Genomic DNA, 13,671 nt, shown 5'->3' with positions numbered 1-13,671 from the left:
CCCATCTTCTACACCCCCACCTAGCCTCTCCTTTCTCAGCCCCCAGTCCCCTCTCTGCCGGCAGCCCTGCTCCTGCCACCACCACTCCCACCCACTGACAGCGCAGAGCGATTGAGGCCAGTGCCAGTAGTGGATGCGAACTGTGGCTGCTGCCCTGATCACCCATCAGGAACAGGGGGAGGTGGAGAAGCCCTCAGGGGTGATCGGGGCCGGCAGCCACCGCTCACACCCACTGACAGCACCAAACAATCAGAACCGGCACTGGGAACCAGCAGCAGGTGCGAGCTCTTGCTCCAGCAGTGGCTTCAGGTGGGAACAGGGCCAGCACTGGCAGTGGGTATGAGTGACGGCTCCAGCGCCGGCAGCGATGAGAGTAGGGCCATCGCCAGCAGCAGGTGCGAGAGGCGGCTACTGACCCTGATCACCCCTCAGGAGCAGGGGGAGGTGGAGAAGCCCTGAGGGGCGATCAGGATGGGCAGCTGCCACTCACACCCGCTGACGGCACCAAGCGATCAGGGCCAGCACCGGGTGCGAGCGGTGGCTCCAGCACTGGCAGTGGGTATGAGCGGGGCTGGCACCGGCAGCAGGTGCAAGTACTGGGTGGGACCACAGTGCGTGGAAGCAACGAATTTTCAGTAACCACCAGAGGCTCGCCCCAATGACAGCAACCAGTGCCCTGCCTTGTCTGGCACCCTGCTCACCTGCTCCACCATCCCACAACAGCTGACACCCACCATGTTCTGCACTCTACCACCTGCTGACGACGCCCGCCAGGTTCTGCATGCACCCGCTTGTGGTCAGTACACATCATAGCGACCGGTTGTTTGGTTGTTCAGTTGTTCCGCTGTTCTATTTGCATATTAGGGTTTATATATATAGCTTATCTCTAAAGACTTCCTTTCCTTTACACCAAATTAGTGGTTCTCAGCCTTGGGTTATTTTGCACTCCAGAAAACATTTGGCAGTGTCTAGACACATTTTTGGTTGTCACAAGTTGGAGGGATAGGTGCTACTGGCATCTAGTGGGGAGAGGCCAGGAATGCTGCTAAACATCCTACAATGCACAGGACATCCCCTCACAACAAAAAAATTATCTGGCCCAAAATGTCAAGAGTAATTCCTAGATATATATCCCAACCAATTGAAAGCAGATATTCAAACAAAAACTTGTACATCAATGTTAACAGCAGCGCTATTTATAATAGCCAGAAGGTGGAAATAACCTAAACGTCCAGTAACTGATGAATGGATACTCAAAATGTGGTATAATCATACAATGGGATATTTTTCAGCCATAAAAATGAATAAGGACTAGTATTTCTTAGTAGTTGAGCATCGGCCTATCAACCAGGAGATCAGGGGTCAATTCCAGGTTAGGGCACATGCCTGGGTTGTGGGCTGGATCCCCAGTAGAGGATGTGTAAGGAGGAAGCCAAGCAATGATTTCTCTTTCACTGATGTTTCTATTTCTCTATCCCTCTCCCTTCCTCTCTCTAAAATCAATAAAAATAAAAACATCACTCTCTGTGCCTCAGTTTCCTCATCTATTAAAACAAGGATAATACCATCTTCCTCACAAAGTTGTTTAAAAAAATAAGGTATTAAATACAACATGAATAAACCTAAAAAAAAATATGCTAAGTGAATATGCCAGATACAAAAGGTCACATATTATATTATTGCATTTATATGAAATATTCAGAATAGGTAAATGCATAGAGACAGAAAGCAGACTACAAGGTGTCAGGGCCTGGGGAGAGGAAGGAATAGTGACTGACCATAATGGGTCCAGGTTCTCCTCTGGAAATGATGAAAATGTTTTGGAACTAGATGCTTGCACAACATTGTGAATGTACTAAATGCCACTGAACTATACACTTTAACATGGTCAATTCTATGTTATGTGATGTTTGCCTGAATTTAAAAAATGTCGGTAGTGCTGAGGTTGAGAAACCATTCTAAACGTATGTACCAAAGGTTATTTTCGTCTTAAATAGGTAAAATCAGAAAGGACTGCATCAAAGACAAAAAGCATCAAGCACTATAATGAGTTTTTTCTTTTTAAGAAGTCTGACCCTTAAAGAGTTAATTACTGCCCCGCTGGTATAGCTCCGTGGTTGAGCATCAACCTGTGAACCAGGAGGCCACAGTTTGATTCTGGGTCAGGTTGCCTGGATTGTGGGCCAGTGGGTGTGCAGGAGGCAGCTGATTGAAGATTCTCTCTCATCATTGATGTTTCTATCTTTCTTTCCCTCTTCCTTCCTCTCTGAAATCAATAAAAATATATATTTGTTAAAAAGTTAATTACTTCACTTCTTTTTTTCCTGATGGGAAAGACTTGCCAGGGAAGAGGAATGGCCCAAGCAGATTTTACATTACTGCTATAAAATTATGAATATATTAATTTAAGATAAATTGGTGACATCATCTAAACAGCAGAGGCATGAATATGCTACTGTAATAAAAGAGATTATCAGATTTAACACAGGCCAGAACATAAAATAATTAATTTTCTTTAAATGTGTGCCTGCACTTGAATTATAAACCAGGGAGGTGTCAAATAAAATTAAGCACTACATTATGAGATAGTCACTTTACAAGGCTTATCAGTATGAACATTCATTCCCCATTTGAAAATATGGAGATGTATGCTCAGAGTTAAAATTTAGGATTGGCCTCAACTAAACAGTAGTTTGGCGGTGCATTGAAGAGCTTAGAGATTTACTGTGGTAGCTATAAACTATCTTTTCTTCCATGAAGTCTTGATAAGTGGGGGGACAAGCTTGGGTTCCTTGGGATAAAGGAGCCAGGCACATCCAGGGACCCAAAAGAATTATGCTGCTATGTTTTAATTAATACACACACACACACACACACACACACACACACACACGTGCGTGCACTCACGCACACAAAGACTGTACCCGACAGTACTGTCACTGTTTCTCTACAGCATGGCAATATGTTCATGCATACTAGACCATCAAAAGCATGTCACCGTTAAGTATATAAAATGAAAATGGAAACTAACTTTTCAGAATAAGATTTTTATAAACATAAGATTTTTTTACAGGCTAGGTAAAAGTTATTTCCAAAGACTAAATACGGACAGAGGAAAAATAGAAAAAAAACTATTACCTTCATATTTTTATCTTAATTATTCCCCACAAATCCTGTCAGTTTGCTATCACCTAGCTCTTCCAGATATCATTTTCTGTACAACAAAGTAAAATTCACCCTTTTGAAGATACATGGTTAAATTATTATTCCTATTTTCTAAAAAAAGGTAGTAGCATAATGTGGTTAGTTATGATTGAAACAGCATGATGAATTGCTTCCAGAAGCTGTGTTCTTAAGTTAAAGATAGTGACTGCATATGCTAGTAAATATGACAAATTACTGCTATAGCACTTAGAAAATGCACTAAGATCAAAATAAAAAGCTTCTGCACAGCAAAAGAAACCATCAACAAAACAACAAGAAAGTCTATTGTATGGGAGAACATATTTGCTAATGTCATCACTGATAAGGGTTTAATCTCCAACATTTACAGGGAACTCATACAACTTAACAAAAGGAAAATAAACAACCCAATCAAAAAATGGGCAATGGACCTAAAGAGATACTTTTCGAAAGAGGACATAAGGAAGGCCAAGAGACATATGAAAACATGCTCAAATTCACTAAACATCTGAGAGATGCAAATCAAAATGACAACACGGTACCATCTCACATCTGTCAGAATGGCTATCACCAACAAATCAACAAATAACAAGTGCTGGGGAGAATGCAGAGAAAAAGGAACCTTTGTACACTGTTGGTGGAAATACAGACTAGTGCAGCCACTGTGGAGAACAATACGGAGTTTCCTCAAAAATTTAAAAATGGAACTCCCATTTGACCCAGTAATCCAACTTCTAGGAATATATTCCAAGAAACTAGAAACACCAATCAGAGAGGATATATGCACCCCTATGTTCATAGCAGCACAATTTACCATAGCTAAGATTTGGAAACAGCCTCAGTGCCCATCAGCAGATGAGTGGATTAAAAAACTGTGGTACATCTACATAATGGAATACTACGCTGCTATAAAAAAGAAGGAATTCTTACCATTTGCAACAGCATGGATGGAACTGGAGAGCATTATGCTAAGCGAAATAAGCCAGTCAGAGAAAGATAAATACCACATGATCTCACTCATTTATGGAATATAATGAACAACATAAACTGATGAACAAAATCAGAGACATAGAAGCATCTTTCACACCATCAAACCTCAGAGGGAAGGTAGGGGATGGTGGGGGTAAGGGGAGAGATCAACCAAAGGACTTGTATGCATGCATATAAGCCTAACCAATGGACACAGACAACAGGGGGGTGAGGGCATGAGTGGGGGGGTGGGGGATAATGGGAGGATAAGGACACATATGCAATACCTTAATCAATAAAGAAATTTTAAAAAATAAAGTGATCAACACAAACAGTTGACCACTTTACAAGCTTCTGTTTGTTTGTAAAAGTATACTTTTTGAAGCACTTCCCTTATCTCATTTCAAGGTTGGAAGCATGCCCATCTTGCAGATTAAATTACCATGCCCTGTGCTTTATCAAATATTCTATTAATTGCCTGACCATTTAAATAAATACTTGCTGAGGCACCTTTTAAAGTAAGCACCTAATGATCTCTTTGCTAATGACCTGGTGATTATTCTAAAAAAGAAAAGAAGAAACAAGAAGAAATGCATTGCCCTTTCTCAGTGTAGCTCTCTTCTCCAAATCCAACAGAAGCTTGCGATTAGGTGAAGACCAAAAAGGATGAGTTACTCTGGAAACTTCTGTTGACAACTGACTTGGTGTTAGGACATGGCATGGATTAGTCTGAAAATTGATAAGTTTTCTTTTTAATTTATTCATTTTTTTTAATTTCTAAACTATCAGAGATTAGTATCTTTTGTGGAGTTTGGTAAAGAATCATAATCTCTGGGGTTAATCAATCTCCAAGGAAAGCCCTGGGTGGGGGGTGGCAGGCAAAATCTGATTCAATAGGTTCAGGAAGGTATTTTCCATGATTAATCCAGGGCCTACCAGGGCCAATACTAAGCTGGGGCAAATAAAGTGCTTAGAGCTCAAAACATAAGGTGGAATTCTCTGTCATTTGCACAACCCTAGTGAGCCCTGCTGATAAAAATAACTTCATTTTAACTAATAAAAGACAGAACCAATGAAGATATACTTATTCAATAAGGACAGCAGAGCAAATACCACTGCTCTCTTTGATTGCACTTTATAGAGTTCTGAAAAGGCTTTTCATATGCATTATCACATTATGCCAACCTCAGCTTCCTGAGGTTACAAGTGCAGAATGTATTAATCCCCCCTCAGATATGAACAAACAAGTTTAGGGGAGCTCTAGGATTTGGTCATGGTAGTAGAGGTAGACTTGAATTCAGGCCTTTGGTTCTCTGTGTCCAGTACTCTTCTCACTATACTACACAACACCAAGTCTCATTGTGAGGTCCTTTATAGCATCTGATTTTATAGTCTACATTGATTAGAATTATTTATGAAGTCACTATTAGCGGGTATATACTAACAATGAAATGACCTTAAATTTGTCTATTAGTCACTGACCCTAAATAGCCTTATAAGAAAGGAAAAATAACAAATGGAATTCATCTAATGGTTCTTAATGCCAGGCTTTAACATTTTAGGGGAAATCGAAGCCATTTATAAATCAACCTCACAGATTAAATTTTTAATACTGTCATTGGTTGCATGTTTTTGTTTATGTTTATGTTATTATCAACAAGGCTTAGAAACAATTAGAAGCATATTATGCTAAGAGTTGTAAAGAAGCTGGGATTAGGGCAGGTCTATATAGTATCAAGTTTGAGCCTTCTCTCCTTGTGCTGGGAGGTGTTCAGAAAAGAGAAGAAAAAAAAGACCCTTGCCAGTGAGCAACATGTGGTCTGTGGGTTTGTCTCTGTATAGGCCTGCTTTAGACAAAAACTTTCTAACACTAACCAGAAATATAATTTAAATATACCCCAAAACACACACACACACACACACACACACACACACACACACACACACAGGAAAACCTTGGAGCTGCAAATCTAATTTCCTAAATACAGTGGATTAACATGGAGAGAGTCTAAATTATTTAAAAGTGAAGGGAAACTTACTCCTCCCCATGTTTTCTTGTGGTCTCTGGGAGGTCCCTAGATGATGATTCCCTGTGAAAACACAGAACATACACACAGTCAGATTCACAGAGGCTGAGTCACTACATCAAATAAGTTCCATTAAAGCTGATGATGTCAACATGAGCATTCATTTCAGTGCATTCTAATATTTCCCCTTTACATAAATGTTTTCTCCATCACAAATAGATATCTAACTTCAGAGGAAAGAAAGAGTATCCTAGAAGCATGAGGTCTATATGAACTTACTATGACCTTGTTTATCTGGCATTAGTTTCTGCCCTTACCAAATAAAATTCATCAAATTGGTCACATGCTTATGTCTTAGGAGATGGCCATGATATCAATAAAAATGGTGGACAAAAATTCCAAAAGGCCAATTTAATAACGAAGCTATCATATTATTAGTTTGCCTGGCTTCTCATCAATGTCATTCTGTCACAAATCCAGTGCTCTCTATAGTGTAACATTTTCCTGAATGGTGTTAAACAGCAGTACTTCTAATCAAATTATTCCTGAGGCAAAGCAGCCCACAGAGTTATTACCCATAAACAGTATGAAGCAATGACCCTGAACTACTAACCACAAAACTTTGGAGAAAAAAAACACATATTGAAAATTCAAGTATGCATGGAGGAGCAGCAATTCTGTTTTTAAAAGATGAAAATACACACACAGAATCTATTCCATAATCACAACACTTCATTTTCTTATAGGTTTCAATCATAGAATCACCACACATTTACTGTTCACCTGCCACATTCCCAATGTGGAGCTAAGCACCAGAGAGGCAAAATTATAAGACATAATCTATCAGTACATTTAGGAATGCATAACCTACTTAAAGCTAAGCACATAGGGGAGAGTGATGTCATCAAGATGGACACATAAGTCTCCTTCATATGCCAACTTCAGTCCCCCTCACAGGAAAACCAATTAGCAACTATCCATAGAAAAGACACCACTGTGAAAATCCCACAATATAAGGGTAAGAGTACTACATTCGCTCTGACCATACAACTCCACCCCCACATTGCCACAGTGCCACATCAAGAGGGCACCTCAAGCCTGTGGTTTCTACAGTGGGAAAAGATAGCCTGAGCTGTACATCCAGCTCCTCCAGCATATGGAAGGCTTTCCAGGAGGCCCACTGAGGTCTTGCCTCACGGGACTCACTGGAGGAATTTGCAGGGCTTTGACAGAGGTGGATAGGGGAGTGGGGCTTACAGCAACCAGAGTTCAGGTCTTGGCAGACAGCATTCTTAATTGCAGCAGTGTCTGAGAAGAGATCCCAGCCAGAAGCTCTGGCAATCTGAAGAGCTGAGCCAGTGACCACTCTGGCTAGGGACCTCAGTTGGCATTTCTCCCTGATTTGGATCCCTACTCAGTGGGCCATACAGGAAGTGGAGCCTGTTCTATCACCCCACCCAAGAAAGGAAGCAAATTCCTAGAACCACCCAAGTGCTGAGCATAGCCTCCAGTTCTGGCCACTCAGGAGGCCTGGCCAGAGAACTAAAGCAGCCATGCTTGGTCAGGGAGGCAAACTAGCAGTCTCGCCCAACTCTTAAGCACAGCCTCGGGCCCTGCTTAACCAGGGAGTCTGAACAGTGACCCTGGGCAAGAAAGGAGCCCAGCGCACATCCCACCCAGCCTGGGAGCTAAGTGTACAACCTTAATAAGCAGAGAAGGCCAGCCTATGACTCTGCCTAATTGCTGAATATGACCTGTGCATTTCCCCAGGCAGAAAGCTCAGCCAGTAACCCTGTCCAATCAGAAGAATAACCTGTGGTAGGCAGAGCAAGGATGATGGGCCAGGTACAGAAGGTCACCAGGGTGGAAAGACCTGGATGCCTACCAAAGGACAATTATAGGGTGGGACCTTGCCCCCAGGGTGAAATTTCCTCCCCTAGCATATCCATGGTCCTGCGGTTTGAACCACCTGACCTTTCCTCCCTAAAGATAACAATTAGGCCTGAGTTGTATTTAAGCTCCAGGTCCAGAAAAGAAGCAAAACCAGACAAGCAACACACAGCGGATATCAGGACCAACTGCCTTGGATAATGACCCCCTGCCCTGGTGCCGACCAATCAATCAGTGGAAACCTAGACCCTGAAAGGACATACCTGTAAAACTGCTGAATATTCTATTGAGATCTTGCCTCTGGGATCTCCCCTAAGATCTCCACCCTTAAAACCCTTAGGACTGAGTACCCAGCTTACTTTCCCTCCCACCCCTTTCCCTTCCTCCTCCTCCACCCCCAGGCACATTACCATTACCTTCCTCATTCCCCAGTTCCAAGGGCCCTTCCTATACCTCTATAACTTGTTTCATAAGCCCATTTCTTCTACATATTGCTTATTCTACCACCGTTATTTTATAAATTAATGTCCTGTTATAGTTTGAATCTTGGTTCTGAATTCTTTCCTAGCCAGAACTCAAGTATAGAGGATGCTGTACCCTGGTGCAGTGTGACCCCACTGGTCTCATATCCGGTGCCATTCCCACTGCCTACAACATAACCTACTGCCCCAGCCAACAGAAAAGCCCAGCCACTGACCATGCCTATTGGCAGAGCACAGACAATGGCTTAGGTCAGGGGTGGGCAAACTTTTTGACTCGAGGGCCACAATGGGTTCTTAAACTGGACCAGAGGGCCGGAACAAAAGCATGGATGGAGTGTTTGTGTGAACTAATATAAATTCAAAGTAAAGGAGCGGAGGGGAGAGCAAGAAAACCCTCCACTCTTTCGGCTCCGTGGGCCGGATAGAACAGCCGAACGAGCCGGATCCGGCCCGCGGGCCATAGTTTGCCCACGGCTGGCTTAGGTGACCACAGAGACAAGCATGCAGTCCCACTCAACCTAATGTAGCCCTGCCTGATCCCAGAACATAGCCTGAGGCCACATCTTACTACTAAATCCTGCCTACAGCTCCACAGAGTCCAGGCAGTGGCACCATCTGGTTGTGAAAGCAAATTTTAGGATCCCACATAACCTGGACAACTGCAGTGCAGAGCCTATAGCCCTAACCAGTTGTGGAGTTCATACAGTGGTAGCATCCTGCCAGTGAACATAGCCTGGGACTTGATCCAACCAAAGGTAATTGCAGAGCTCAGTTAGTGGCCCCGCCTGACTTGCAGAGCACAATCAACAGACCAGCCCAAACAGGGACATGGCCAAACAATGGTCATGGCCAGAGGCATCCCCCCAATCTCAGAGCATGAGTACTGATCTCACCCAACTACAGACCATACTAACAAACTCTGCCTGCCAACAGATGCAACCAAATGACCTATCTAGTATCCCCAAGCTGCAGTGACTGTTGAAGGTCTTTCCCTGCAGAAGTGAACATGTGAAGTCTTGGTGAGCAAGACACATAAACAATTGCACAAATACCATCACGAGGAATCAAGAATCACAAAGAGAGAGAAACCAAGATGGCGGCATAGGTAAACACCTGAACTTGCTGCCTCGCACAACCACTTCAAAACTACAACTAAAAGACAAAACGGACATCATCCAGAACCACAGGAAGGCTGGTTAAGTGGAAATTCTACAACTAGAAGGGAAGAGAAAAGCACACTGAGACCCAGAGGAGCTGTGGAAGTAAAGTGTAGAGGTACAGAGGCACACGCAGGAGGAGAGGGCTGGCAACTGAGTACATGGCTGTCTTTTTCAATCTGCAGGGAGAAACAAGCTCCCGACTGCTCTGAACTCCGGTTCTGGGCGAGACTCTGGGGACCAAGACTCATACGGGGAGAAACTGGACTGACTGGCAGCAGGCGGATCTCGTGGGTGGCTTTCTCTCAGAGGTGCTTGCAGTGATTACCAAGGAACACTGAGACCTGGGGGCATCTTATGGCAGGGCAGATGGGAAACCATTGCTGTTTGATCTGCTCTGAGACTCCACCCCACCCAAGAGGCTTTTGCATATAAATGGCCTGGTTCTTTGATATCTAAACTTACCTAACAAACTGCAGCTGAGTCAGAGAGACCCAGAATATCCAAAAGAAGGCCCAAAGCCCCACAGCAGCTTGCAGTGCTTCACAGCTGGGCCTCATCTGGGCACCTCCAAAATCCAAACAAAGAAGAGGCATCTGCAGAACTCTCCGTAGCTCCTGCTAGGTGGCCTCAGGCAGAAGCTAAATTAGCACCACTTTGGAGATCCAAGAGCCAGTGTACCCAGGGGTCAGAGTAGGGCCATCCAGATTACAACTCCTCAGATCCATAAGGGACACACTCAGGGGGCAGACTCAGTGAGCACCAAAGCCCCACTGAAGCAAGTCTTGCCTCATAAGGGTGTCTCCAGCACAGAAGTTCTCCCAGCGTAGACACAGCTGATCCTCACAGCCAATTGGCCTGGAGGTCAATTCCTCCCAGTGATACCAACAACAATCAAGGCTTAACTACAAGACTGTGCACACAGCCCACAAAGGGGTGCACCAAGAGTGTCCACTTCAGGTAACTGGGGAGGCTGAGCCACTGGGCACTATAGGACACCTAGCACACAAAGCCACTCTATCAACACAGGGAAGCAACCAAAATGCGGAGACAAAGAAACAAGTCACAAATGAAAGAAATGTAGGAAAGCAAACTACTGGATATAGAGTTCAAAACCACGGTTATAAGGTTACTTGAGAATCTTCTAGAAAAGGCCTATAAATTTAGTGAGACTCTCGAGGATATGAAAAAGGACCAACTAGAAATTAAACATACACTGACTGAAAGAAAGAATAATATACAGAGATCCAACAGCAGACTAGAGGATCGCAAGAATCAAGTCAAAGATTTGAAATACAAAGAAGCAAAAAACACCCAACCAGAAAAGCAAAAAGAAAAAAGAATCCAAAAATATGAAGACAGTGTAAGGAGCCTCTGGGACAACTTCAAGTGTACCAACATCCGAATTATGGGGGTGCCGGAAGAATAGAGAGAGCAAGATATTGAAAAACTATTAGAAGAAATAATGACAGAAAACTTCCCCCACCTGGTGAAAGAAATAGACTTACAAGTCCAGGAAGTGCAGAAAACCCCAAACAAAAGGAATCCAAAGAGGACCACACCAAAACACATCATAATTAAAATGCCAAGAGCAAAAGACAAAGAGAGAATATTAAAAGCAGCAAGAGAAAAACAGTTAGTTACCTCCAAGGGAGCACCCATATGATTGTCAGCTTATTTCTCAACAGAAACTATGCAGGCCAGAAGGGAGTGGCAAGAAATATTCAAAGTGATGAATAGCAAGAACCTACAACCAAGATTACTCTACCCAGCAAAGCTATCATTTAGAATTGAAGGTCAGATAAAGAGCTTCACAGACAAGAAAAAGCTAAAGGAGTTCATCACCACCATACCAGGATTATATGAAATGCTGAAGGGTATTCTTTAAGAAGAGGAAGAAGAAGAAAAAGGTAAAGATAAAAATTGTAAACAACAAATATGTATCTATCAACAAGTGAACCTAAAAATCAAGGGAATAAAATATCTGATGAACAGAATAATCTGGTGAATATAATAGAATCAGGGGCATAGAAAGGGAGTACACTGACAATCCTCAGGGGTAGAGAGGTGTGGGGAGTGCGGAAAGAGACTGGACAAAAATCATACACCTATGGATGAGGACAATGGGGGGTAAGGGCATGGGGTGGGGTGGGAACCAGGTGGAGGGGAGCTATTGGGGGGAAAAAGAGGAACAACTCTAATAATCTGAACAATAAAGATTAATTAAAAAAACTAACAAAAAAAAAAAAGAATCACAAAGAAATAGGTAAACATTACACCATCAAAAGAACCTAATAGCTTGGATGGTTTTGCACCGTGATTGAGTGTTGACCCATGGACAAAGAGGTCCCCAGTTGGAATCCCAATCAGGGCATATGCCCGGGTTGCATGCTCTATCCTGAGTAGGTGGTGTGCAGGAGGCAGTGATTGATGTTTCTCATTCATTGATGTTTCTATCTCTCTACCACTCTCCCTTCTTCTCTCTAAAATCAATGCCGACATATTTTTTTAAAAAATAATCTAATATAGCTCCAATAACTGACACCAAAGAAATGGAGAACTATCTAAAAAGAATTCAAAATAATCCTCTTAAAGAACTTCAGTGAACTATGAAACACAAAGACTAAATATATTAGGAAAACAATTCATGAATAAAATTAGTTCAACAAGAAAATAGAAACCATAAAAAACCCACTTAGAAATCTTAAGAGCTAAAAAATACAATAACTGGGAGATTAAAAATGGTGGTGGAATAAGTGGATGCTACACACAGGCTCCCAAGACCAAACTGGAATTACAACTCAAAAACAAAGACAAAATAAAACAAAGAACAAAAAAGCCAACCTGGATAATCATCTGAAGATTAGCTAGAGAGAATCCTGATAACCAAGGATGGAAAGTAGAGACCGCATAGAGACTGGTAGGAAGGGCAGAGGCTTGGAAGGGCTGCCAATGATCCCAAAGACAGTAGCTTAAGTTCTGGAGAGATATCTCAGATGTGGGGGGGGGGGGGGCACTGAAAACTCTGGGGTCTAAACCCCAAGTTGAACCTCCCCTCCCCCCGGCCAAGAGCAACAGAACTAGGAAAAGTACCCACATAACATCTGGCTGTGAAAAGAAGCAGGGTTGCAATTGCCAGGGGGAGACAGCTGGAAATGCAGGCACACTCTCAAAAGGCCAACACACAGAATTTAGTGTGCAACCACTCACCTTGGACCCAGGCAGAAAGAGGGCAAGTGGACAAGAACTGTGTGAGTAGAAACCAGGGCTGGGGGCTCTGGAGTTAGAGCTCAGAAGGCAAGCACCTGAGTTTCCTGTGCTAAGTCATTCCCTCATGCTGAGGAGAACATCTTTCTCAGGCAGACCTTTGCTATTCAGGCTGTTTTTTCTTTGGGGGAAGACAGTTGCTCTAACCCAGTGGTCAGCAAACTGCGGCTCATGAGCCACATGCGGCTCTTTGGCCCCTTGAGTGTGGCTCTTCCACAAAATACCACGTGCGGGCGTGCACGTACAGTGCGATTGAAACTTTGTGGCCCATGCGCAGAATTCAGTTTTTGGCTCTCAAAAGAAATTTAAATCGTTGTACTATTAATATTTGGCTCTGTTGACTAATGAGTTTGCCGACCACTGCTCTAACCTAATGGAAAAACCCTTACCCAACCCTGTGGAGTTTCTGAGGCCAATTAAGAGACTGACAATAACAATCAGCCTATACTCAGAAGCAACTCCCCCACCATGTTGGAAAACATCTCACCACACCTATGGACAATTGCCTGAGGCACTCAAGACTGAATGCAATCAGTCTGTAGGCAGAGTTGGGTTTCTGGAGGCTTTAAGTGTTTGCCTGAGCACTAATAAAGAATACAATGGAAGGAATATACAGCAGATTATAGGAACCTGAGGATCGGATCAGTGAATTAGAAGACAGGGTAGAAAAATCACTCAATCAGAGAACCAAAAAAC

General features: G+C 43.1%; 1 protein-coding gene across 3 annotated transcripts in view; it reads right to left on the bottom strand.

Annotated features, from left to right (window-relative positions):
* The window catches only part of PRRG1 (proline rich and Gla domain 1), a 219,216-nt gene that overhangs the window by 110,703 nt on the left and 94,842 nt on the right, over nucleotides 1–13,671 (bottom strand). For 2 of the 3 annotated variants that reach the window (XM_080653966.1, XM_080653967.1), the window contains one exon: nucleotides 6,192–6,242. In XM_080653966.1, the coding sequence (XP_080510092.1) occupies nucleotides 6,192–6,201 (10 nt within the window). In that variant the 5' untranslated portion in view covers nucleotides 6,202–6,242. Of the gene's footprint in view, nucleotides 1–6,191; nucleotides 6,243–10,173; nucleotides 10,253–13,671 lie in introns of those variants that run through there. The other variant, XM_080653968.1, reaches the window with a different exon arrangement.

This window comes from Plecotus auritus (genome assembly GCF_963455305.1).
Source record: "Plecotus auritus genome assembly, chromosome: X".
In the NCBI taxonomy this organism is placed as follows: Eukaryota; Metazoa; Chordata; class Mammalia; order Chiroptera; family Vespertilionidae; genus Plecotus; species Plecotus auritus.
Note: the sequence above shows the minus strand (reverse complement) of the source record. Positions and strands in the feature narration are given on the sequence as shown.